Genomic DNA, 25,840 nt, shown 5'->3' with positions numbered 1-25,840 from the left:
AGAGATGCTGGATGTAGTCTTGTGGAACGGCTTGCCATGCCATTTCCACCTGGCGCCTCAGTTGGACCAGCGTTCGTGCTGGACGTGCAGACCGCGTGAGACGACGCTTCATCCAGTCCCAAACATGCTCAATGGGGGACAGGTCCGGAGATCTTGCTGGCCAGGGTAGTTGACTTACACCTTCTAGAGCACGTTGTGTGGCACGGAATACATGCGGACGTGCATTGTCCTGTTGGAACAGCAAGTTCCCTTCCGGTCTAGGAATGGTAGAACGATGGGTTCGATGACGGTTTGGATGTACCGTCCACTATTCAGTGTCCCCTCGACAATCACCAGAGGTGTACGGTCAGTGTAGCAGATCGCTCCCCACACCATGATGCCGGATGTTGGCCCTGTGTGCCTCGGTCGTATGCAGTCCTGATTGTGGCGCTCACCTGCACGGCGCCAAACACGCATACGACCATCATTGGCACCAAGGCAGAAGCGACTCTCATCGCTGAAGACGACACGTCTCCATTCGTCCCTCCATTCACGCCTGTCGCGACACCACTGGAGGCGGGCTGCACGATGTTGGGGCGTGAGCGGAAGACGGCCTAACGGTGTGCGGGACCGTAACCCAGCTTCATGGAGACGGTTGCGAATGGTCCTCGCCGATACCCCAGGAGCAACAGTGTCCCTAATTTGCTGGTAAGTGGCGGTGCGGTCCCCTACGGCACTGCGTAGGATACTACGGTCTTGGCGTGCATCCGTGCGTCGCTGCGGTCCGGTCCCAGGCCGACGGGCATGTGCACCTTCCGCCGACCACTGGCGACAACATCGATGTACTGTGGAGACCTCACGCCCCACGTGTTGAGCAATTCGGCGGTACGTCCACGCGGCCTCCCGCATGCCCACTATACGCCCTCGCTCAAAGTCCGTCAACTGCACATACGGTTCACGTCCACGCTGTCGCGGCATGCTACCAGTGTTAAAGACTGCGATGGAGCTCCGTATGCCACGGCAAACTGGCTGACACTGACGGCGGCGGTGCACAAATGCTGCGCAGCTAGCGCCATTCGACGGCCAACACCGCGGTTCCTGGTGTGTCCGCTGTGCCGTGCGTGTGATCATTGCTTGTACAGCCCTCTCGCAGTGTCCGGAGCAAGTATGGTGGGTCTGACACACCGGTGTCAATGTGTTCTTTTTTCCATTCCCAGGAGTGTATTTTGGCTGATCAGTGTAGCTCCGCGATACTTTGACTGTACATAGAAAGAACTACTTCAATATAGTACCGACGGTAACTGACAGAACTACAGTATGAGACGAACTGTCATTACACTTCCATTGAAAAAGAAATTACATTTGGAGTCACGGAGATATCTGATGGTTCTTTGGGTATTAAAAACAGCTGGACTTCGTTCATGTTGGGTTTGTGGTTACCACAGACGGTACTACATGCTCTGCAACGTGCTCCCACGCTGGACACAGGTTTGGCAAAGACATCCTGTGGTAGAGTCTTCCATTATTGCAGCAGCGCGATTAACAGCTGCTGGATAGCTGTTGGTGCATGCGGACGTACTGCTGAACTTCACACGTCCTCGATGCATTTTAAGTCGGGGAATGGGCAGGCCAGTCCATCCGCCAAGACACTGTCGTTGCAATGGCTCCTCCACCTGCCCTGATCGACGTCGTCACGAAATGTCATCCGCGAAAATGAAGTTGGGGTCAAATGCAAAAATGGCTCTGAGCACTATGGGACTTAACATCTGAGGTCATCAGTCCCCTAAAACTTTGAACCCCTTAAACGTAACTAACCTAAGGACATCACACACATCTATGCCGAGGCGGGATTCGAAACTGCGACCGTAGCAGTCTTGCGGTTCCGGCCTGAAGCGCCTAGAACCGCACGGCCACCGCGGCCGGCAGGTCAAATGTATCCCTCAAAAGATATGCATCGGAATTGAGTGAAGAGTCACAACAGTGTTGATCTCTGAGTGTACCTTGCTCAAAGATTTGAAATTCAGTACGTCCATGAAACATTATTCCTCCCTAGATGACAACACCTGGACAACCAAAACTAGCTTACTGGACAATTTTCGCGCATCTCATCAAATGAGGCAATTTGTAACATTGTCGAACATTTATTCTTGAGGGGATCCACAGTCTTAGTTTGTTTTCAGAGTGAAAACATGGTCCAGGTAGGCTTTTCCTTCTTGTCATCTGTCTCGTGATTAGCCGATCGCAGAGATAAGAAAAATAATACAGTCCATTTGTACCATGTTTTCATTCTCAAAATTTTCCAAAATGATCGTTTTGTTGACTCAGGAGTAGTGGTGTGGGAAGGCATAATGTTGCATTGTAACTTCCAAATCATTGAACATTGTACACTCACCGCCAATGCTGTTGTGATGCTGTGTTCATTTCCCATGTGCGTCTTTTTAGGTGTGCATTCCAAGTAGACTTTATTTTTAAGAATGACAATGCTACCTCCCCCCCCCCCTCCCCCATGAACCATGGACCTTGCCGTTGGTGGGGAGGCTTGCGTGCCTCAGTGATACAGATAGCCGTACCGTAGGTACAACCACAACGGAGAGGTATCTGTTGAGAGGCCAGACAAACGTGTGGTTCCTGAAGAGGGGCAGCAGCGCACTCGAGCAGATGTAATTTCAATGTATTGCTCATGCGCTACCTGTGATGTGTAAGCTATAAGATAATCTCAGACCAGGGAGCAGTGTTGGCTGCAGTAGGAACTGTGTGGCACTAGGAGTAAGTAGTAGCTAGTCGTGTGTACCGAGTTGTCTGGGCAAGTCGTGGGGAGCGATGACGGAGCCTGAGCGTTGTAATATAAGTTAAAAGCAGCCTCGTGCATATGTAGTATTGTTATATCAAGTCCTATGTAAATGTTTTAAAAAAATCTCTTAACAATAATATTCTCATAAAAAGTAACTTTTGAACTTTTGACAATCATTCATTTCAATTTAAAAAATTTACTAATTTCTCCAATCCATGGTCATCCCGATTATTGTTTCTTTTTATGCAAGACAAATCTATCGGCCAGCATTGCACTGGTCTGTGCCACAAAACTTTCTTATAGGAGCAGATATATATGCGTTATCCGGCGACTTCATTGAGGTAAGGTTTTTTAAATTTATTCAGTATGACTTTTCAGGGCCATGACGCAGCACTGCTGATGTCCAAAATTTACCAGTTTAAATTCACAATCAATTACTGAAAGGTTATAAGTGAGACACAATTTTATTGAGAGATTAATCACATTTTTATTATTGGTAGATTACGGAATTTATCTGTTTGACAATTACACTGAATGTGAATTATGGAATTATATTTTTTACTGTTGGGAGGTTATTATATAAATATCTTTGGGAGATTACAAGATGAATTGCAACATACCAGGGCATGTATGCTGTACGTGGTCATCACACATCATATTAAGTTTCACGTTCCCGTTTTGTAAGGTCCAGGGGACTCCCACGAATCGCGGTGCTTTTAGTGCCAATATTTTCTTTGACTGAAAGTGTTATTTCTCTTCGCCTCATTGTGTATTTCGTTCGGTTAAGTACTGTACCGTACTGTATGAGTTCTTTCTACTTATCGTGGAAATTTGATCGAGCTATGTTTCTTGCCAGTGTCACGTCATGAGAAAGTTGCTTTCGTCTTTAAGTTCTTCCATCATCTGAAGCCCATCGTGCTGCAAACCTGCCTTCTAATTTTTGTACAGAAAAACTGCCTTTAATGCGCTCTCTGCTTGAGACAGTTCTACTACGTCAATAAACCTTGAGAAAAATAGCTATTCAAAAGAGTCTGCTCAGCCGACAACCATCTACGAAACGAAATATGGTATATAGACCATCTGCTGTGGATACGCTGTGGCTTCGAATAATCTTGCTCGATTTAGAAACAGTTTCAACAGATTGTGCAATGGCCTTGCCGTAGTGGATACATCGGTTCCCGTCAGGTCACCGAAGTAAAGCAATGTCGGGCGTGGCCGGCACTTGGATGGGTGATCATCCGGGCTGCCATGCGCTGTTGCCATTTTTCGGGGTGCACTCAGCCTCGTGATGGCAGGTGAGGAGCTACTCGACCGAATAGTAGCGGCTTCGGTCAAGAATACCGTCATAACGACCGGGAGAGCGGCGTGCTGACCACACGTCCCTCATATGCGCATCCTTACCTGAGGATGACAAGCCGTCGGATGGTCCCGACGGCCACTTATGGCCTGAAGACGGAGTGCTTTTCAACAGATTGTGCTTGGCATCATGTCCCAAAGAGGAGCAATCAGAATCATAAATTCAGAAGATGCCTTCCCTATGAGGTCCACCCGACGTTGTACAACCAAAGAATGTAACAAGTAATCTTTACAGAAGCAGACATAAAAGCTCGATGGAAAATACTTCGCTGTGCAGATCTTCTCTGCAATGTGATTCTTTAAACGAAGCCGAACTTGATTCACCATACTGCACCGACTATGTGAAAATACACTTCACAAAACTATAACAAACAATAACCATACGGAAATCACACTGTACCGAAACCATGTCGTCATCAGCGATAAGACACTGACATTGTCAGACGTAAGCGACGCAAGCAAGGAGCATGAGTTGGGTGTGCGTACTTGGTTTGGAGAGAAGCAAAGCTTTCTATGAACGAATTTCTCGGTTGTTAAATAATTAAATGGTTCAAATGGCTCTGAGCACTATGGGACTTAACTACTGAGATCATCAGTCCCCTAGAACTTAGAACTACTTAAACCTATCTAACCTAAGGACATCACACACATACATGCCCGAGGCAGGATTCGATCCTGCGACCGTAGCGGTCGCGCGGTTCCAGACTGTAGCGTCTAAGTCTAAGCCGTGACAATCTGATCATACTTGGAATCAACCGCGACTCTAGGGCGCTCTTCCTGAAGGCTGCCTGCTTTCCGTCTATCCGCAGTCTACAAGGTATGTGCGAGCCACCCCCCCCCCCCCCCCCCCCCCACCACACAATCGACTGCCATCCCTACTAGTTACCGCGGACCAGTATTTGACGTATTCCGTCGTTACACTTATAGTGACTGACTCAAATTTAGCCCTCACTGATAAGTGTGAGACACGTTGAGTTTCAACACCACATTACCTAGAAACTCCTTGTCATTTTATTTCTCTGACAAAATTATTTGTCTACACCGCATTACTTCTCTCCCATCTTTACGCAACTTCGAAGATCCATCCCTTAGGCTGAGTGGTGTCTTTGTATATCTATTGCGTGGAAACTTCGTGTTCACCTCTTCCAGTGTTTTACAACATCTCGCCGTCTTGCACAGAGCTTCCCCGTGTACATCTTTCGACTTCGCACCTCCCGCCTTTGCCACGTTTGTGCCCCTTACATCATGATACGGCTCTGAGTGTCATTTGCTGATCTACATCTGCAAAAATACCCTGCAAACCGCTCTGAAGCGTATGGCAGAGAATACTTAGCATGCTCTCACGTGTTAGGCATTCTTCCCGTTCCAATTACGAGTGGAGGTCGGTAAGAATGACTTTTTAAATGTGTCTGAGGGTGTAGTAATGAGGCTGACCTTGTCTTCACGGTCCCTAGGGGAGAGACTCGTAGGGAGACGAAGGGTATGCTGGTCTTTGAAACTTCGTAAGTAGGCTTTCGAGGAATAATTTGCTTCCATCTTCAAGAGTCTGCCGATTCAGGTTCTTCAACATATCCACGTTGCCCTTCCGTAATTTAAAGAAGACATTGACCTTACACACAAAAGAGCAGCACAGACATCAACATCTACACCCATACTCTAGAAGAGCGTAGCGTTCCAGAGGATTGGAAAAGGGCACAGGTCATCCCCGTTTTCAAGAAGGGACGTCGAACATATGTGCACAGCTATAGACCTATATCTCTAACGTCGATCAGTTGTACAATTTTGGAACACGTATTATGTTCGAGTATAATGAATTTCCTGGAGACTAGAAATCTACTCTGTAGGAATTAGCATGGGATTTCAAAAAGACGATCGTGTGAAACCCAGCTCGCGCTATTCGTCCACGAGGCTCAAAGGGCCGTAGACACGGATTCTCAGGTAGATGCAGTGTTTCTTCATTTCCGCAAGGCGTTCGATACAGTTCTCCACAGTCGTTTAATGAACAAAGTAAGAGCATATGGAGTATCAGACCAATTGTGTGATTGGATTGAAGAGTTCCTAGATAATAGAATGCAGCATGCCATTCTCAATGGAGAAAAGTCTTCCGAAGTAAGAGTGATTTCAGGTGCGCCACAGGGGAGTGTCGTAGGACCTTTGCTATTCACAATATATATAAATGACCTTATGGATAACATCGAAGGTCATTGAGGTATTTTGCGGATGATGCTGTAGTATATCGAGAGGTTGTAACCAAGGAAAATTGTACTGAAATGCAGGAGGATCTGCAACGAATTGACGCATGGTGCAGGGAATGGCAATTGAATCTCAATGTATACAAGTGTAATGTGCTGCGAATACATAGAAAGAAAGATCCTTTATTATTTAGCTACAATTTAGCAGGTCATCAAGTGGAAGTAGTTAATTCCATAAATTATCTGGGAGTAGGCGTTAGGAGTGATTTAAAATGGAATGATCATATAAAGTTGATCGTCAGTAAAGCAGACGCCAGACTGAGATTCATTGGAAGAATCCAAAGGGAATGCAATCCGAAAACAAAGGAAATAGGTTACAGTACAATTGCTCGCCCTCTGCTTGAATATTGCTCGCCAGTGTGGGATTCGTACCAAATAGGGTTGATAGAAGAGATAAAGAAGATCCAATGGAGAGCAGTTTGCTTCGTTACAGGATCATTCAGTAATCGCGAAAGCGTTACGGAGATGACAGATAAACTCCAGTGGAAGGCTCTGCAGGAGAGACGCTTAGTAGCTCGGTACAGGTTTTTGTTAAAGTTTCGACAACATACCTTCACCGAAGAGTCAAGCAGTATATTGCTCCTTCCTATGTATATGTCGCGAAGAGACCATTAGGATAAAATCAGAGAGATTAGAGCCCACACAGAGGCATACCGACAACCTTTTTTTCCACGAACAATATGAGACTGGAATAGAAGGGAGAACCGATAGAAGTACTCAAAGTACCCTCCGCCACACACCGTCAGGTGGCTTGTGGAGTATGGATGTGGATGTAGATGTCTGTGCTGCTCTTCTGTGTGTAAGGTCAATGTCATATGTTAGTCTATTTGGTAGGGCACCCTAACAAGTGATTTTCCAGCAGTCTGTTCTATAGATTGTCTACATTTTTCCACTAACCTCTCAAAGAAGGGAGTCCTCCACTTGCTCTACGTTATGTGGTGTCCACCAAATTGGACGAGTCTTTTGTAGTAGCACTGGACATTCAAGTTCTACTTGAAATTGCCCTCAATGAAGACACGCTCTTCAAACCTTAGTGAAACCGAAGAAAATCAAATTAATCCACGATGTTATTACCCTGAGGAATGATTCGTTACAGCCAAGCGTACGTAACGCAACGAAAAGTATTTGTCATCTGAAATTATCTACTATAGATTTTGATCTACCAATGTAACGTTTTCAGGCAACATAGTAAAGGGACGACAAAAGCGTGCCTGCCTAGAAATTATCGACTTAAACCTTCATTCCGTGATCTCAAAATAATTATCTAATGCCAAGAAATTATTCATATGGGTATAAATTGCTCCGAGAGTAAATAGTCCTTTTTAAATTATCGATAGAATTAAAATACGATAAATCAGCATGTGGTATCAGTATAGGCCTCGCAACTATTCACAACTAATGTCTTGCAAAAGTAATTTAATAATTCTTAGCTAAATTGATGAAAAGAATGAAACAGCAGTGAAGACATGAAACTTCCGTTCAACTTAACTGATATTATTTGATCCTAAGAAGCATCAAGACTCAACACCGAACAATCAGATTTATGATCTATGATTTACGTTGTGCTCTCAGAGCAGTCGTGAAAACACCTGATCCATAACGTTGATTTTAATATACTGATGGAAAAACAACCAAAAATAATTAATGTAGAGTAATGAAAATTCTGAAATACATTTGTCTGTTGACATATTGAAGGTCACAGGTTAACGTAACGGAGAGAAAAGCCATTACATATATTAAGTGCTGGAACATTAATAACCGATGTTGAGTGCAAGCATGCAGACGTGCATCATTGCCTTGTGCAGGTTCCAGTTGTCAGTTTATGGGATGGGATTCCATGTCTGTTGCACTTCATACGTTTATAGAGGGACTGATAATGCTAGCTGTAGATGACACTGGAGTTGTCGCCATATGACTCCCTACACATGCTTGATTGGAAACAGATCCAGAGACCGAGCGGGCCAAGACAACCTGTTGACACCATGAAGAGCACGTGGGGGGTGTTGGTTCACAAGAGCGGTATATGGGCGAGCGCTATTATGTTGGAAAACGCCCCCTATAGAGCTGTTCATGAAAGGCAGCACAACAGCACAAGACTGACGTACAAGTTTTCAGTCGGGGTGGGTGAGGCAACCACGAAAATGCTCCTACTGTCTTACGAAATCGCACCCCACACCATAACAGCAGATGTTTATCCAGTCTGTCTAACATGCAGTTGGTTGGCCTCAGCTGGCCTTTTCTAACCAAGAAGCGGCCATCACTGGCACCAAGGCAGAACCAGCTTTCATCAGAAAACACAGCAGACTTTCACCCTGCTCTCGAATGAGCTCTCGCTTGCGACCACTGACGTAGCAAATGGCGATCTTTGGGGTCAGTGATATGCCCGCTGCAGAGCGTCTGGCTCGGCGTTGTCTTTGAAGTAATCGATTTTTAATAATACGTTGTGCCACTCTGATGCCAAATACTGATCAGTTTTCTGTTGCAGAGGCAGGACAATGAGCCAAACCATACACCGAACACTATTGTGCAGGGAGATCGGGCTTCTTTCGAAAGTAGACTCCTGACCATTAAAATTCCTACAACAAGAAAAAATGCAGATGATAAACGGGTATTCATTGGACAAATATATTATACTAGAACTGACATTTGACCACGTTTTCACGCAATTGGGGTGGATAGATCCTGAGAAATCAGTACCCAGAACAACCACCTCTAGCCGTAATAACGGCCTTGATACGCCTGGGCATTGAGTCAAACAGAGCTTGGATGGCGTGTACTGGTACAGCTTCCCATGCAGCTTCAACACGATACAACAGTTCATCAAGAGTAATGACTGGCGTATTGTGACGAGCCAGTTGCTCGGCCACCATTGACCAGACGTTTTCAGTTGGTGAGAGATCTGCAGAATGTGCTGGCCAGGACAGCAGTCGAAAATTTTCTGTACCCAGAAAGACCCGTACAGGACCTGCAACATGCGGTCGTGCATTATCATCCTGAAATGTACGGTTTGGCACGGATGGAATGAAGGGTAGATCAATGAGTCGTAACACATCTGAAATGTAACGTTTAACGTTCAAAGTGCCATCAATGCGAACAAGAGGTGACCGAGACGTGTAACCAATGGCACCCCATACCATCACGCCGGGTGATACGCCAGTATGGCGACGACGAATACATGCGTCTAATGTGCGTTTACCACGATGTCGCCAAACACGGATGCGACCATCATGATGCTGTAAACAGAATCCGGATTCATCCGAAAAAAAAAGACGTTTTGCCATTCGTGCACCCAGGTTCGTCGTTGAGTACACCATCACAGGTGCTCCTGTCTGATGCAGCATCGAGGGTAACCGCAGCCATGGTCTACGAGCTGATAGTCCATGCTGCTGGAAACGTCGTCGAACTGTTGGTGCAGATGGTTGTTGTCTTGCAAACGTTCCTGTTGACTCAGGGATCGTGACGTGGCTGCACGATCCATTACAGCCATGCGGATAAGATGTCTGTAAACTCGACTGCTAGTGATACGAGGCCATTGGGATCTAGCACGGCGTTCTGTATTACCCTTCTGAACCCACGGATTCCATATGCTGCTAACAGTCATTGGATCTCGACCAACGCGATCAGCAATGTTGCGATACGATAAACCGCAATCGCGATTGGCTACAATCTGACCTTTATGAAAGTCCTCCTTACACGGGGCATCACAACAACGTTTCACCAGGCCACGCTGGTCAACTGCTGTTTGTGTTTGAGAAATCGGTTGGAAACTTTCCTCATGTCAGAGCGTTTTAGGTGTCGCCACCGTCGCCAACCGTGTGTGAATGCTGTGAGAAGCTAATCATTTACATATCACAGCATATTCTTCCTGTCGGTTAAATTTCGCGTCTGTAGCACGTCATTTTCGTGCTGCAGCAATTTTAATTTCCAGTAATGTATAATCTCGTGACTACCGCTGCCAGCAATCATGTACAGTGGCTATATTCCTGCCTAGTCTTTCTGCAGTATCACAGAAGGAACATCCAGCTTCTCGTAATCCCAGTACACGACTTCGTTCATGCTCTCATAATGGTGTCTCTGTGGCATTACAGGCATTCTTGACTAACATCAACTTACCACATCCAGTGTCCAAGGTAACCAACGCTCACGATCGTTACACGTGTATATATATTAAACCTGATTTGCATCCTGATAGTGTCTCAACTGGGGCCACTCTTACGCCACTAGCGTGAAATTTGAATAGTCATAATTTTTCAGGTGTAGAAATACGCCTACCAACTTTCGCTTATGTCGCACAACTCCTACTTGGTGCTGCGATTTATTTCTGACAGTGGATACAAAATGCAAATCCTCTTGGTGGCTTAAAAATCGGTTTGCTAAATTTGGCCACGATTCAGAAACATTACGTAGCGAAAATGGGATATGCGTGACAATGATAGTAAGTGCTACAGTCACTCAGCCACTCAGTCTAAAACAATCAAAACGCCACGTACGCACAACGAATTATCCGAATGAATGAGGCGGAAATCGGTAACGTGATGTACGTGTACGGACGAACAAATGAGTGCAGTTTCAGAGCAGCTGGGTGATTATTCAAGAGAAAAAGCTACGCAAATGGAGCAGGTCGGTAACGTATTGGTTCAGCTGTTGTTCTTATGCAAGCAGTTATTCGGATTCGTATTGACTGGTAGAGATGTTGGATGTCCTCATGAGGCATATCGTGCCTAATTCTGTCCAATTGGGGCATTAGTTCTTCAAAACCCAGAGGTGGTTGGACAGCCCTGCCCATAGTGGTCCTAACGTTCTGATCTGGTGAGAGATCCCGCCATCTTGTTCGCCAAGACAGGATTTGGCAAGCACGATGACGAACAGCAGAAACCCTCGCCGAGTGTAACAATGTAACACTACACGTAGAAGAGTCGCCAAACTTCCGACGTCTCGCTTGCCTGTCTTCTAAATTTGTGTCCCTCTTACAGAAGGTCGGGCAACGGCCTTCCCGCAGTGGATTCACCGGTTCCCGTGAGATCACCCAAGTTAAGTGCTGCCTGGCGTGGTCGGCACTTGGATGGGTGACCCACCAGGCCGACATGCGCTATTGCCATTTTTCGGAGTGCACTCAGCCTCTTGATGCCAATTGAGGAGCTACTCGACCGAATAGTAGCGGCTTCGGTCAAGAATACCATCATAACGATTGGGAGAGCGGAGTGCTGATCCCACGCACCTTCTATCCGCATCCTCCACTGAGGATGACATGGCGGTCGGATGGTCCCGGTAGGCCACTCGTGGCCTGAAGACGGAGTGAGTGCTTACAGAAGGTCACGCACGGTCATGTTGCCGGTGACGATTTGGCTCTGTGAATTTGTTACAGGAATGTCCTACTTTTCGTGACGCTTCCCACCTGGTTAAGAAGTATACCCCCATTCGTGCTTCCCTCCTTTGTCCAAGACCTCCTGTATGACTCTAATACACTTGAAAGGTAACCTAGGATTTGTTACAAAAGTCAGAGTCTTGGGCGCATGCCAGTAACCGGTTTTGGCTTTGAAAACATCATCAGGTCTGTAAATTACAGCAGCTACGCGTGTAGCCGCGTAGTCAGTACATCAACTGCTTACGCACCTAAGGTGCGCTGCTGTAATTTTTAATTATAACGACGGCTGCAAAGCCGAAACGTTTTACCAATTTTAATGAATTGGCATGTGTGCGAAATACTGATTCTCGTAATATAATCTGACACAGAGGTCAACGGGATCTCTAGAATGTATTAATCGATTTTTTTTATTTTTATTTTTTTTTGTAAACAACTTCTCTTCTTGACTAACTGCATTTTTCCAATGCCCTACCAATGAACTTGAGGCTAGCACGTACTTTACTTGACGCTGAACCATTGTGATACACTGTGCAGTCGCATTAATGCGACCACCTGTCAAAAGCCTGAATAACCACGTATTGCAGACGTGCAGGTAAAGAGTCAATGACGTTCTCGAACGTTTGTTAAGTTTGTCGGTTGAGGATCCATGACCGAAAAAACCCGATCGTGGTGTGCCACCCAGATTGCCTGTTACTTTAAATCCGGGGTTTTTACTGACCAGGGCAGCACAGCAAAGTCACCCTGGTGCTCTTCGAACCACGCACGTACACTGCGAGTTGTGTGACATGTTGCATTGTCCTGCTGGTAGAAGCCATCGCCTAAAGAAAACTTGTGTTGATCTATTGTGTCCCCCCCTCCCAGAATGGTGGGATCACCAAGGGAGTGCCATGAAAAGGTTGCCCACACCATAACAAGGCAAATGTGTTTGCCTTCAGACGTTTGACGTGCTACGTGCCAAAGGCTGTCTTTCCGGTGAGGCATAATACGTTGTTCACCTGAAAAGTCCAACTGTTGGCCCTCTGTGGACGTCTGGTTGCGGTATTGGCGTGCAAATTCCAGCCTTCGTCACCGATAAACAGTAGTCAACATGGGCGCACAGAAGCAGGCATCTGCTGCGAGGTCCATACACAGTGATTCTCTGAACGTTTGTTGTGTAGCCTCTTTGTTTATCTGGACGATCAGCTGCTCAGCAGTTGTACACATCTCTGCATCTACCGTTCACCCCTGTCATTTATGACCCGTGCTACACCACAGTCACCTCTGTGCCGGTTTGTGATAGCGCCTTTTCGTCATGGACTGTATACTTTGACCTCAGCGGCACGCGAACGGCTTAAGAATTAAGCGTTTCGGAAATGCTTCCACCCTTGGCCTGAAAAATAATGATCTTGTCCTTTTTGACGATGGATAATTCGCTCCGTTTCCGCATTACGACAACGACTGCAGGGTTTTCCGCTTTGTCCTCACACGCTTCATATACCTACATGGCAGTGTTGCCGACTACCGACCGTGAGTGCATACTGCATGTCGACCTCGAACAAGTTGCACTTATGTATCAGTTCACTGATTCGTCGTGGCTCATTGATGTTACAGCCACATGATTTTGCTTTTCTCTAAGTGCTCAGTTTCGCATTTCTTAATATTTGAAGCAAGTAGTTACTTCTGTCATCCGAGGTAATGCCCGGTGTCTTCTATACCCAGAAATCCACAAACGACCCTACATGATCATAGTTTCTTTAGTAAATGTTAGTGTGATATTGATCAAATGCTTTCCAGAAACAGATTAGATGACTGGAATTGGTCAAAACCCGTTATAATAACTCATAAAAATTTAGTACAAATGTACTGAAATTTTTGTATAAAAGTCTGTAGCATGGAACAAATTATTCCGTGTGTGGTGGAAGTTGTCAATGAAACCCTGTTATAATAAAAATGAATATACAGTTTCTGGTACGAAAAGTGTCACACAATCAAGCACTTATTCGAAAAACTTTATAGAGATATTTGTGACTTAAGGCTATTAAATTGTTAATTAGTATTTAATTCCATTCAGAATTGTTCATACTCAACAACAATAAGATGTGTCAACCCCACAGACACAAATACACTTTTGCACTGGCTGTGATATGGAAATAAACAGCTTCCTAATGTCATACTCGAAAATTTCTTGCCCTGCCGGCAACACACGCTTCATCTGTTTATCGGGCTTGTATGGCAGTATATAGCTTCCCACTGCGTCGCAGAGAAGCTTTACGTGAGACACATTGGGAGATCACACAGGGCATTCGAGTATCTGTACAGTTAGGAAGTGAGGAACTACATGGAGTGTTGCATAATGCTGTATGAATATTCCATATAGTATCCAGCCATGAACGGTAGGACAAAAGAGTTAACTATTCTTGACATAAATGGTGAGCATTCAGCCTTTAGAATCACTCCTGTTCTCATGTCCCATAGACCCCCGTGCCATGATTCTAGAAGCTGGAGATGTATGGGTCTCGATGTCTGCTGTCTCTTGTGACCTTACAGTAGGTCGTCCATGGAAACTGTGACGTTCACCTGACCTCCACAATCAAAAGCGAGTCTCATCTCTAAACACCACAGAATGACTCTTAATATCCTACTTCACTCTGGTTCTACTGCATGAAAGTTTCTGCTTTCTGTGGTATGGTATCAGCGGTTAACAATGCGTGGAACTCATCACTTGAACCCAGCTTCCAGCAACCTGTTGCGAGTCATTTTTAATGGCTCTCTACCTGTGACCCTAACCTTGCCTTAATCTGTGCCTATCCCTCTACGAGACAGTAGAATATTTCTACGATCTTCTTCTAGTGTTGTCTTTCTGCGAGGACCTATGTCTACTTTTCATACCGCATTGTTGTCGTGAGTCGTCACCACTCGTGCTGCAGCATGTGCGATCTGTTGATACGGTTGTTCTGTCTCCCTGTCCAATCATTCGTCGTTTTCAAAATCTGAAATATAGCGATGAACTGCGTGTGCTGCTAGTACAGTTGCGATCTATGCTTGAAAACTTTCAGTAACGTTAGACACCCCAAAGTTATTGAGTAATCACACTGTTCTTCATTTGTAATAATATCTTTCCTCTTGTACTGAAAATAAGCTCACACAGTATGCAGTTTTAATCAATCAGGCATTTAAACGCAGGATTCTAGGTTTGGTTGCATTTATTTGAAGTATCCTAAGTTTTATGCTCTGCATTTCTGTGTATATATCTAAACTTATCTGATGCATCTAATACTTCATATTCCCAAAATACTCGTGTTGACATTAGACGTGGCTTTAACCAATTCTGCGTATATTTATTGTTGCAGGGGAGCGGCTTGCCCTCCTGCTGATGAAGACGACCCTGGCGAGGCTGCTGTCCCGCTACGAGCTTTTCCAAAGCCCGAGAACCGAGTACCCCGCACCCATAGACCCGCGTCTGCTGATGCTGCGCCCCAAAGGTGGACTCTGGGTCAAGATCTCCAACAGGCACTGGCTACCATGCGACTAAGCGAGAAGAACCTGTCTGTTGCTCTGACTTATAGTCCTCATGGTGGATTTCGTTTTCCAGTTCCAAGATCGATTACTCCGTGACTATAGATCCACATCTGCTGACACTGCTTCCCAGAGGTGGGTTGTGAGTCAAGGCATCCAACAGGCACTAGTTGCCATATGCCTAGCAGGTGTGGGAAACTACATGCAGCTCCTGCTTGTACACCTCATCGTGGAGCTCATGTCCCAGCTTCAGAACGAACAACTCAGCGCCCTCAGACTGATGTCTGCTGGTGCTGCACCACAGAGATGGCCTGCAGATCTGGACTTCCAACTGGCTGACCTGAGATTAAGTAGGCCAGAAGCTTACCTGGTGCTCCCAATCATAACTCTTGTAGTGGATCTCCTTACACAGCACCGTTACCGACTACTCAGTGCTCTCAGAATCGTACTTGCTGACTCTCCAACACAGCAATGGGCTATGGGTCACGATTTCCTGTGACATCTGCAGATCTGCCCTGAGACTAAGCCGTGTAGGAGCCTACCTGGTTTCTTCATACACCTGCTGGTTGATTTTGTTTCCCAAATCCAACAGCGACCTCTGATGCTGATAAACCCATGTCTGCTGGTGCTGTACCCCAGAAGTGCGTTAGGGGCTAAGACCTCCTAAAATCACTGGTTCTCTTGTGAAAAGCAGGTGTGTGTAAATATACAAACAGCTGTCAGTCGTATCCCTCAGGACGATCTCATTCTGCAGTCTCAACCACCCAGTGGGCCTTGATCCAAAACATTCTTGTGCTGCATCCCAGAGGTGGGCAGTGGGTCAAGATCTCCAATGGGCATTGGCTGCCCTGAATATCAGTGAGATGGAGTCCTACCTGGTGTTTCCTTGGTAGACCTTGTTGCCTAATCCCAGAGATTACTTGGCATCCACAGACCTGTATCTGCCGATGGTGCACCTCAGAGGTGAGGGATCGGTCAGGATCTCCAATAGTCAGTGGCTGCATTGTGACTAGCAAGCATAGGCTATTATATGCACTTCCTAGCAGTGGATATACTGATTCCCAGCCCATAGACCCACACCTGCTGATGCTGCAACTCGCAGACGAGCTCTGGATTTGCTCTCCAGCAGACAATGGCCGCCTGAAAGCTAAGCAATGCTGGAACGTACCTGGTGTTCCCAATTATATCCCGCATGGTGGATTTCAATACTCAGGACTGCTCTTAGACTAGCAGGTGCTGAACCCCACCTGTTTCAGCTGGTATCTCATCTTCTTCAGGAATTCAAAGTGATTCAGAATCAAGATGTGTTGTGCTCACTGCAAAAGACATGAACTCATGTAGCAATGTTATTTTTGCTGTTGTCATCTGTGCTATAAAATGCTCTACAGCTGCGCTTCACATTATATTGTCTGGCATATTAAGGTGTTCCGAGCAGAATATTTATTATTTTCACTCTGTCACTGGGTAGACATTATGGGAAAAATAAAGGTGGTACATGTAAAGCAGCAACATCTACTGAGGTATGTGTTTAGTAATTATGAGAAGTTGGGATGGCTGCTCAATTAGGACTCAAGTTATCAGAATTTTTTCCAATACTACATTGTATCTTAAACACAGTAAAATCATTCATGAGACAGGGTTGCAGCTTCTCCACGGTGTTATTCAATCGGTATATTGAGCAAGCAGAGAAGGAAACAAAAGAAAAATTTGGAGTAGGTATTAAAATCCATGGTGAAGAAATAAAAACTTTGAGGTTGGCCAGTGACATTGTAATTATTTCAGAGACAGCAAAGGATTTGGAAGAGCAGTTGAACGGAATGGATAGTGTCTTGGAGGGAGGATATAAGATGAACATCAACAAAAGCAAAACGAGGTTAATGGAATGTAGTCGAATTAAGTCGGGTGATGTTGAGGGTATTAGATTAGGAAATGAGACACTTAAAGAAGTAAAGGAATTTTGCTATTTGGGGAGCAAAATAACTGATGATGGTCGAAGTGGAGTGAATATAAAATGTAGACTGGCAATGGGAAGGAAAGCGTTTCTGACGAAGAGAAATTTGTGAACATCAAGTACTGATTTAAGTGTCAGGAAGCCGTTTCTTAAAGTATTTGTATGGAGTGTAGCCATGTATGGAAGTGAAACATGGACGATAAATAGTTTAGACAAGAAGAGAATAGAAGCTGTCGACATGTGGTGCTACAGATGAATGCTGAAGATGAGATGGGTAGATCACATAACTAATGAGGAGGTGTTGAATAGGATTGGGGAAAAGAGGAGTTTGTGGCACAATTTGACTAGAAGAAGCGATCGGTTGGTAGGACACGTTCTGAGGCATCAAGATATCACAAATTTAGTATTGGAGGGCAGCGCGGAGTGTAAAAATCGTAGAGGGAGGCCAAGAGATGAATACAGTAAACAGATACAGAAGGATGTAGGTTGCAGTAGGTACTGGGAGATGAAGAAGCTTGCGCAGGATAGAGTAGCATGGAGAGTTGCATCAAAGCAGTCTCAGGACTGAAGACCACAACAACAACAACAACAACAACAACAACAACAACTTATGAATTTCTGATGGACTTTAATCTTACATACATACCAACTCGACTCAGTTTACCGCTGGTTAAACTCAACATGTACAGTTATTCAGAGGTACAACTATATTTCGTTGCTTTTAGTATTGTGGAAATGATGTGTGGGCAGAAACCTATTACAATTACATCACTTACGGTTAACAAATTTACTTGTAACATAAATAGTATATACACTGAGATGTCAAAAGCCATGGGATACCTCCTAATATAGTGTCAGATCTCCATTTATCCGGCATTATGCAGAAACTCGACGCTGTATGGATTCCACAAGCGGTTGAAAGACCCCTGCAGAAATACTGAATGATGCTTCCTCTTTAGTCATCCATAATTGCAAAAGTGTTGTAGGCGCAGGATTTCGTGTACTAACAGGCCTTTCGATTTTTTCCCATAAATGTTCGATGGGATTCTTGTTGGGCGATCTGGGTCGTCACTGGAACTTTCCAGAACTTTCTTCAAACCAATCACGAATTATTGTGGACCGTTGATATGGTGCATTCTCATCCATAACAATTTCATCCATGAATGGCTAAAAATTATCTCCTAAAAGCTGAACATAACCATATGCTGTAATGGTCGGTTTATTTGCACAAGAGGACACAGTCCATTCAATGTAGATACAGCTTACACCATTATGGACTCACCACCAGCTTCCACAGTGCCTTGTTGACAATCTGAATCAATGGCTTTGTGAGACCTGCGCCATACTCGAAACCCATCATCTGCTCTTATCAACTGAAATCGGAGCTCATCTGCCAAGACCACGGTTTTCAAATCGTCTAGACTCCAACCGGTATAGTCAACAGCCCAGCAGAGGCTCTGGAGGCGATGTTGTGCTATTAGCAAAATCAACTGCTTCCTTCGTCTGCTGCCGTAGCCCATTAACACCAAATTTTGCAGCACTGTCTGTTACGTCGGTGCCATTTGTTACGTTATATACAAAAAAATTACATATACACTCCTGGAAATGGAAAAAAGAACACATTGACACCGGTGTGTCAGACCCACCATACTTGCTCCGGACACTGCGAGAGGGCTGTACAAGCAATGATCACAAGCACGGCACAGCGGACACACCAGGAACCGCGGTGTTGGCCGTCGAATGGCGCTAGCTGCGCAGCATTTGTGCACCGCCGCCGTCAGTGTCAGCCAGTTTGCCGTGGCATACGGAGCTCCATCGCAGTCTTTAACACTGGTAGCATGCCGCGACAGCGTGGACGTGAACCGTATGTGCAGTTGACGGACTTTGAGCGAGGGTGTATAGTGGGCATGCGGGAGGCCGGGTGGACGTACCGCCGAATTGCTCAACACGTGTGGCGTGAGGTCTCCACAGTACATCGATGTTGTCGCCAGTGGTCGGCGGAAGGTGCACGTGCCCGTCGAATTGGGACCGGACCGCAGCTACGCACGGATGCACGCCAAGACCGTAGGATCCTACGCAGTGCCGTAGGGGACCGCACCGCCACTTCCCAGCAGATTAGGCACACTGTTGCCCCTGGGGTATCGGCGAGGACCATTCGCAACCGTCTCCATGAAGCTGGGCTACGGTCCCGCACACCGTTAGGCCGTCTTCCGCTCACACCCCAACATCTTGCAGCCCGCCTCCAGTGGTGTCGCGACAGGCGTGAATGGAGGGACGAATGGAGACGTGTCGTCTTCAGCGATGAGAGTCGCTTCTGCCTTGGTGCCAATGATGGTCGTATGCGTGTTTGGCGCCGTGCAGGTGACCGCCACAATCAGGACTGCATACTACCAAGGCACACAGGGCCAACACCCGGCATCATGGTGTGGGGAGCGATCTCCTACACTGGCCGTACACCTCTGGTGATCGTCGAGGGGACATTGAATAGTGCACGGTACATCCAAACCGTCATCGAAGCCATCGTTCTACCATTCCTAGACCGGCAAGGGAACTTGCTGTTCCAACAGGACAATGCACGTCCGCATGTATCCCGTGCCACCCAACGTGCTCTAGAAGGTGTAAGTCAACTACCCTGGCCAGCAAGATCTCCGGATCTTTCCCCCATTGAGCATGTTTGGGACTGGATGAAGCGTCGTCTCACGCGGTCTGCACGTCCAGCACGAACGCTGGTCCAACTGAGGCGCCAGGTGGAAATGGCATGGCAAGCCGTTCCACAGGACTACATCGAGCATCTCTACGATCGTCTCCATGGAAGAATTGCAGCCTGCATTGCTGCGAGAGGTGGATATACACTGTACTAGTGCCGACATTGTGCATGCTCTGTTGCCTGTGTCTATGTGCCTGTGGTTCTGTCAGTGTGATCATGTGATGTATCTGACCCCAGGAATGTGTCAATAAAGTTTCCCCTTCCTGGGACAATGAATTCACGATGTTCTTATTTCAATTTCCAGGAGTGTATATTTTATATATTTTTATTTTTAATATATCAGCAAGAATTTTTCTTTTGTTAGTACATGATTCTTTCTCTCAGGGACATTGTCTTTTCTTATCAATTTTACTTCCGTGCATAAGTAAATATGAGACCGGTACTTAAGGGACCGATGTTATTCATATACCAATTTTAGATTTTGAACGTGATGACTAAAATATAGTTGGCGTTAACTGAATTGAATGTAATTTTGTTCATTTCTATTTATTGATCGCAAAGCAAGGCTCTAGAGAATTTCGATTGTTGCCGTGGAGCGGCCAAGATAAAACTTACTGAACTCATTCAATCTGTGTAATTTAAAAAAATTAACTAAGATAAAACTTACTGAACTCATTCAATCTGTGTAATTTAAAAAAATTAACTTTAACGTAAATTAATTATTTGTTGCAATTTAAAACGGTTATTACAACGAAATCTCTCGCATTTTCAGTTACTGTTAACGCTTTGAAAAATAAATTGATACTTCGGCCGTAATTGCCGACCAGAGGCTGCATCGGAAGATGAGCTTCTTGCAGCGCCAATTACTGAAAAAATACTTATTTAAAATAATCAGCCACTGCGAGCATTTGAGGTGACAACTATTACAAGGAAATTCATTTTGTGATAACAATAACAAGTTTATTTTAGCACAAATACGAATAACTTGCATAAAATATGTGTAGCCGTTCAATGGCTGCCTTCCGTATCGAGAAACAAAACAGTGTGTATACCGTAAAGTTCCTCCTCGGCCGTACAATCGCGACTCTTTCGATCCACTTTTATTTTCATAGACATTAAATAAAGATGCTACTCTTAAATTATGGCTGCATATCAGTTGTTTCAAGAACATTAACTGTATCTTTTATACTAATTATATTCATGAAATACGTTAACTACGGTTTACAACCGATAAAAATGTCAATATTTATGTGTGTCCTAACGGACACGTTCGTCGTACTCTCTGCATTGATTTCGGCGGTTATTTTACGCACTGTTGCTGGTCAGTTAGCACTGACAACTCTACTCATAAGCCGGTGCTCTCGGACGTTTAAGTGAACGCCGCCGGCCATTGTGTTGTCAGTAAGCGGGATTTGGTATTCCCGAAACACTATTGACGCTGTGAATCTCATAATACTGAATTCCGTAATAATTTCGGAAATGGAATGTCCCATGTGTCTAATTCAACTCCCTTTCCGCGTCCAAAGTCTGCTAATTTCCGTCGTGCGGCCATAGTCACATCGGATACTTTTTCGCATCAATCGCCTGAGTACAAATAACAGCTCCGCCAATGCACTGCCCTTTCATAGTTTGTGTAGGCAATACTACCGCCACCGATGTATGCGCAGTCGGTATCCATGGACTTTTGTCACCTCAGTTTAGTGCTTTTCAACGAATATCGCTTCGTGATGTTTCGACATAAAAGGCTTAAATACCTGAAGCTGTATTGATCTAATCAGGACTAACATCAGTATCTATATCTGCAAGTATACGTCGTAGGGTACGAGAATAATTTGGACGAAAACTCGTGGAGATGACTGTAAGTTAAATATTGTGGACGACTACACTATGTATACAATTGTTTTTTAGAAAAAAGTGTCGGAGTGTATATTTTGCTATCCACAAATCAACAGACTGTACATTGCTAAATGATACCTACCTGAAACACAGCAAAAATTTGACCGTCTGAAGCCTTCGTGACACGGGTCATGGACGCTAATGGGGAAGTGATTCCCATTGCAACTGGTTAGTGTGCTGAAGCTGTAACACAGTACGCTCTCGCCGACCTAATCTACGATTGCAAATCTTTCTATCGAAGTTGTCAATCACATCTTCTGAGGCAGTCACACACATATTGCTGTCAAAATCGCCAAACGTTAAATTGCAGCGCTAAGTTCATCAGCGATTCTCAATAAGTCGTACAGAATATTCTCGTCATGTCGCTAGATTCCGGCACTTAACACGTCGATATGATGTCTTTAAACATATTCGATTTCCTCCTATACAACTAAGTTGAAGACATAACGGAACAAGGAAACAAAGTCACAAGCAATTGTGAGGAGCTAGAATTTAAGTTTGTGTGAGTTTTGTACATAGATACTCAAATAGGCATAACATATTATTTCCGACTACGCTATGTCGACGCAACCCAGTTACCACCAAAGTTTGCCTTTCTCCACCACACTGGTCTCCGCACTCTAACCATTGATCGTAAACAAAGTTTTCACTTCCACATCCAGTGGAGGAATAGGCAGACATTGGTTAAGTAAAATATCTGGAGAGGTTTATATTTCCACCGTAGGCACTTCTGAATATGGTAGTATTTTTTACAATCAACATACTGATCGTGACATTTGAAAAACCACATGTAAGTATCGCCAAGGTCCCGTGTGTGTAGGCATATTCTTGACTGCATGAAACCTGCCTGATGCAGGTATATTTGTGAACGTTTACGAATAGATAAGCGTTTCTACACGGAACAGCTGTAAGTATCATCATCATCAGCATCATCATCATCACTTACACATGGAAATGTCTTCCTTCGTGAAGCTTAGCGTAAATGGAACCTGCCGCATAAACAAGTGACCAAAGCTGCCACAAAACCATGCTCAACTGCTGGAATCCAGGCATGGATTGCCATCTTGGCTGCAACATACACTATCAGATCAAAAGTATCCGGACGTCTTCTAGACGACATTAATAAGGACTATCTGCATCCTTCGGCTTTGTGACAGCTTGAACTCTACTGAGGAAATCTTCAGTGGATTGTCTGAGTGTCTGTGGATGCATACGAACCCAGACCAGCCTAAACCAGTGAAGGTACAGATGATGGACGCGTGAGTCTGGGACGAGGTCGGCGTTCTGACTGGTCATAAAGATGGTCCATTGGGTTTGTGTCGGGGCTCTGGCCAGGCTAGCCCATTTCAGGAATGTTATTGTCTACAAATGTCTGCCTCAAATGCTGCTTGATGACTAGGTGCACAATCATCATCTCTAAAAGGTTTCTCTACTGCTCACTGCACATAATTTGGTAAGATGTGCTCTTATCCTTCCACATTTAAAGTTTTCGGAAGTTTAATTGAGAGCACTCCCTCACCACGAAAAACATCCACAAACGTTAACATCATTTGCTTTCAACTTCACTGTTCCCACTACACATGTTCTCCAAGCATTCCCCAACCGCAGTTTCTTTATCTAATGGTCACAGCGTGTAGTGTGATTCATCACTAGAAAACATTCGTTTCCAGTCAAGCACTACCCATGGCCGTCGCTTTTTACATCCACCTAAAAGCGTCGCTCAGCACTGACTATCGAAGCGAGTGGCTTATACGGAGTGTCTCGACCACTGTATGCAATCTTTTTAGTTCTCTACGCACAGGTAATCTTGTTAGCTAGACCGCTAGTAGCACTTTGGGATCGCTAACGATTCTTTCGCTGACTTCAATCGCCCAGCCGGCCGTTGTGGCCGAGCGGTTCTAGGCGCTACAATCTGGAGCCGCGCGACTGTTATGCTGGTACCAGTTCGATTTTACACAGAGTACGTGAAGGAACGTGTCCCCCTTCTTGCAGCAGTGTACCGTAGGTCTCTAGAAGAGCGTAGCCTTCCAAAGTATTGAAAAAGGGCACAGGTCATCCCCGTTTTGAAGAAGGGACGTCGAACAGATGTACAGAGCTATAGACATATATCTCTAAAGTCGATCAGTTGTAGAATTTTGGAACACGTATTATGTTCGAATATAATGACTTTTCTGCAGACTAGAAATGTACTCTGTAGGAATGAGCATCGGTTTCGAAAAAGACGGTCGTGTGAAACCCAGCTCGCGCTATTCGTCCACGAGACTCGGAGGGCCATAGACACGGGTTCCCAGGTAGATGTCGTGTTTCTTGACTTCCACAAGGCGTTCAGTACAGTTCCCCTCAGTCGCTCAATGAACAAAGTAAGAGCATATGGACTGTCAGACCAATTGTGTGATTGCATCGAAGAGTTCCTAGATAACAGAACGCAGCATGTCACTCTCAATGGAGAGAAGTCTTCCGAAGTAAGAGTGATTTCAGGTGTGCCGCAGGGGAGTGTCATAGGACCGTTGCTATTCACAATATACATAAATGACCTTGTGGATAACATCGGAAGTTTACTGATGCTGCTTTTTGCGGATGATACTGTTGTATATCGTGAGGTTGTAACAATGGAAAATTGTACTGAAATGCAGGAGGATTCGCAACGAACTGACGCATTGTGCAGGGAATGGCAATTGAATCTCATTGTAGGCAAGTGTAATGTGCATCGAATACATAGAAAGAAAAATGTTTATCATTTAGCTACAATATAACAGGTCAGCAACTGGAAGCAGTTAATTCCATAAATCATCTGGGAGTACGCATTAGGAGTGATTTAAAATGGAATGATCATATGAAGTTGATCGTCGGTAAAGCAGATGCCAGACTGAGATTCATTGGAAGAATCCTAATGAAATGCAATCGTAAAACAAAGGAAGTAGGTTACAATACACCTGTTCGCCCTCTGCTTGAATATTGGTCACCAGTGTGGGATCCGTACCAGATAGGGTTGATAGAAGAGATAGAGAAGATCCAACGGAGAGCGCGCTTCGTTACAGAATCATTAAGTAATCGTGAAAGCGTTACGGAGATGGTATATGAATCCAGTGGAAGACTCTGCAGGAGAGACGCTCAGTAGCTCGGTACGGGCTTTTGTTGAAGTTTCGAGAACATACATTCACCGAGGAGTCAAGCAGTATATTGCTTCCTCCTGCGTATATCTCGCGAAGAGACCATGAGGATAAAATCAGAGAGATTAGAGCCCAGACAGAGGCATACCGACAATCCTTCTTTCGACGAACAATACGAGATGGGAATAGAAGGGAGATCCGATAGAGGTACTCAAAGTACCCTTTGCCACACACCGGCAGGTGGGTTGCGGAGTATGGATGTAGATGTAGACAGCTCGGCCATGTATGTGTGTGATGTCTTTAGGTTAGTTAGGTTTAAGTAGTTCTAAGTTCTAGGGGACTGATGACCTCAGATGTTTAGTCCCATAGTGCTCAGGGCCATTTGAACTATTCAATCGTCCTCTGCAACGCTCGATGGTCGTCTAAGGCGCTGCAGTCATGGACTGTGCGGCGGAGGTTCGAGTCCTCCCTCGGGCATAAGCTTAGGGACTGATGACCTTAGCATTTAAGTCTCATAAGATTTCACACACATCTGAACACTTTTGAGCTCGATGGTCCCTGTCGATCATCACATGAAGTCGGTCTGGTCATGGTTGCTGTACCGGGTTATTCTAAACGATGGACCCATTTTCAAAAATTCGTATGTACTGAAGTTTTAAGTTTTTTTTGGTCATCAGTCTACTGACTGGTTTGATGCGGCCCGCCACGAATTCCTTTCCTGTGCTAACCTCTTCATCTCAGAGTAGCACTTGCAACTTACGTCCTCAATTATTTGCTTGTCGTATTCCAACCTCTGTCTCCCTCTACAGTTTTTGCCCTCTACAGCTCCCTCTACTACCATGGAAGTTATTCCCTCATGTCTTAGCAGATGTCCTATCATCCTTTCCCTTCTCCTTATCAGTGTTTTGCACATATTCCTTTCCTCTCCGATTCTGCGT

General features: G+C 45.1%; 1 protein-coding gene across 4 annotated transcripts in view; it reads left to right on the top strand.

Moving 5' to 3' along the window:
- Positions 1–16,743, top strand: part of LOC126281305 (probable cytochrome P450 6a13) — a 117,187-nt gene extending 100,444 nt beyond the window's left edge. For all 4 annotated transcript variants that reach the window (XM_049980140.1, XM_049980139.1, XM_049980138.1 and 1 more), the window contains one exon: positions 15,073–16,743. In XM_049980140.1, the coding sequence (XP_049836097.1) occupies positions 15,073–15,254 (182 nt within the window). In that variant the 3' untranslated portion in view covers positions 15,255–16,743. The remainder of the gene's footprint in view (positions 1–15,072) is intronic.
- The last annotated feature ends 9,097 nt before the right edge of the window (positions 16,744–25,840 follow it).

Source organism: Schistocerca gregaria, chromosome 7 (genome assembly GCF_023897955.1).
Source record: "Schistocerca gregaria isolate iqSchGreg1 chromosome 7, iqSchGreg1.2, whole genome shotgun sequence".
Lineage (NCBI taxonomy): Eukaryota > Metazoa > Arthropoda > Insecta > Orthoptera > Acrididae > Schistocerca > Schistocerca gregaria.
The sequence above is the reverse complement of the archived record's forward strand: the minus strand, read 5'-3'. Positions and strand labels throughout refer to the sequence as shown.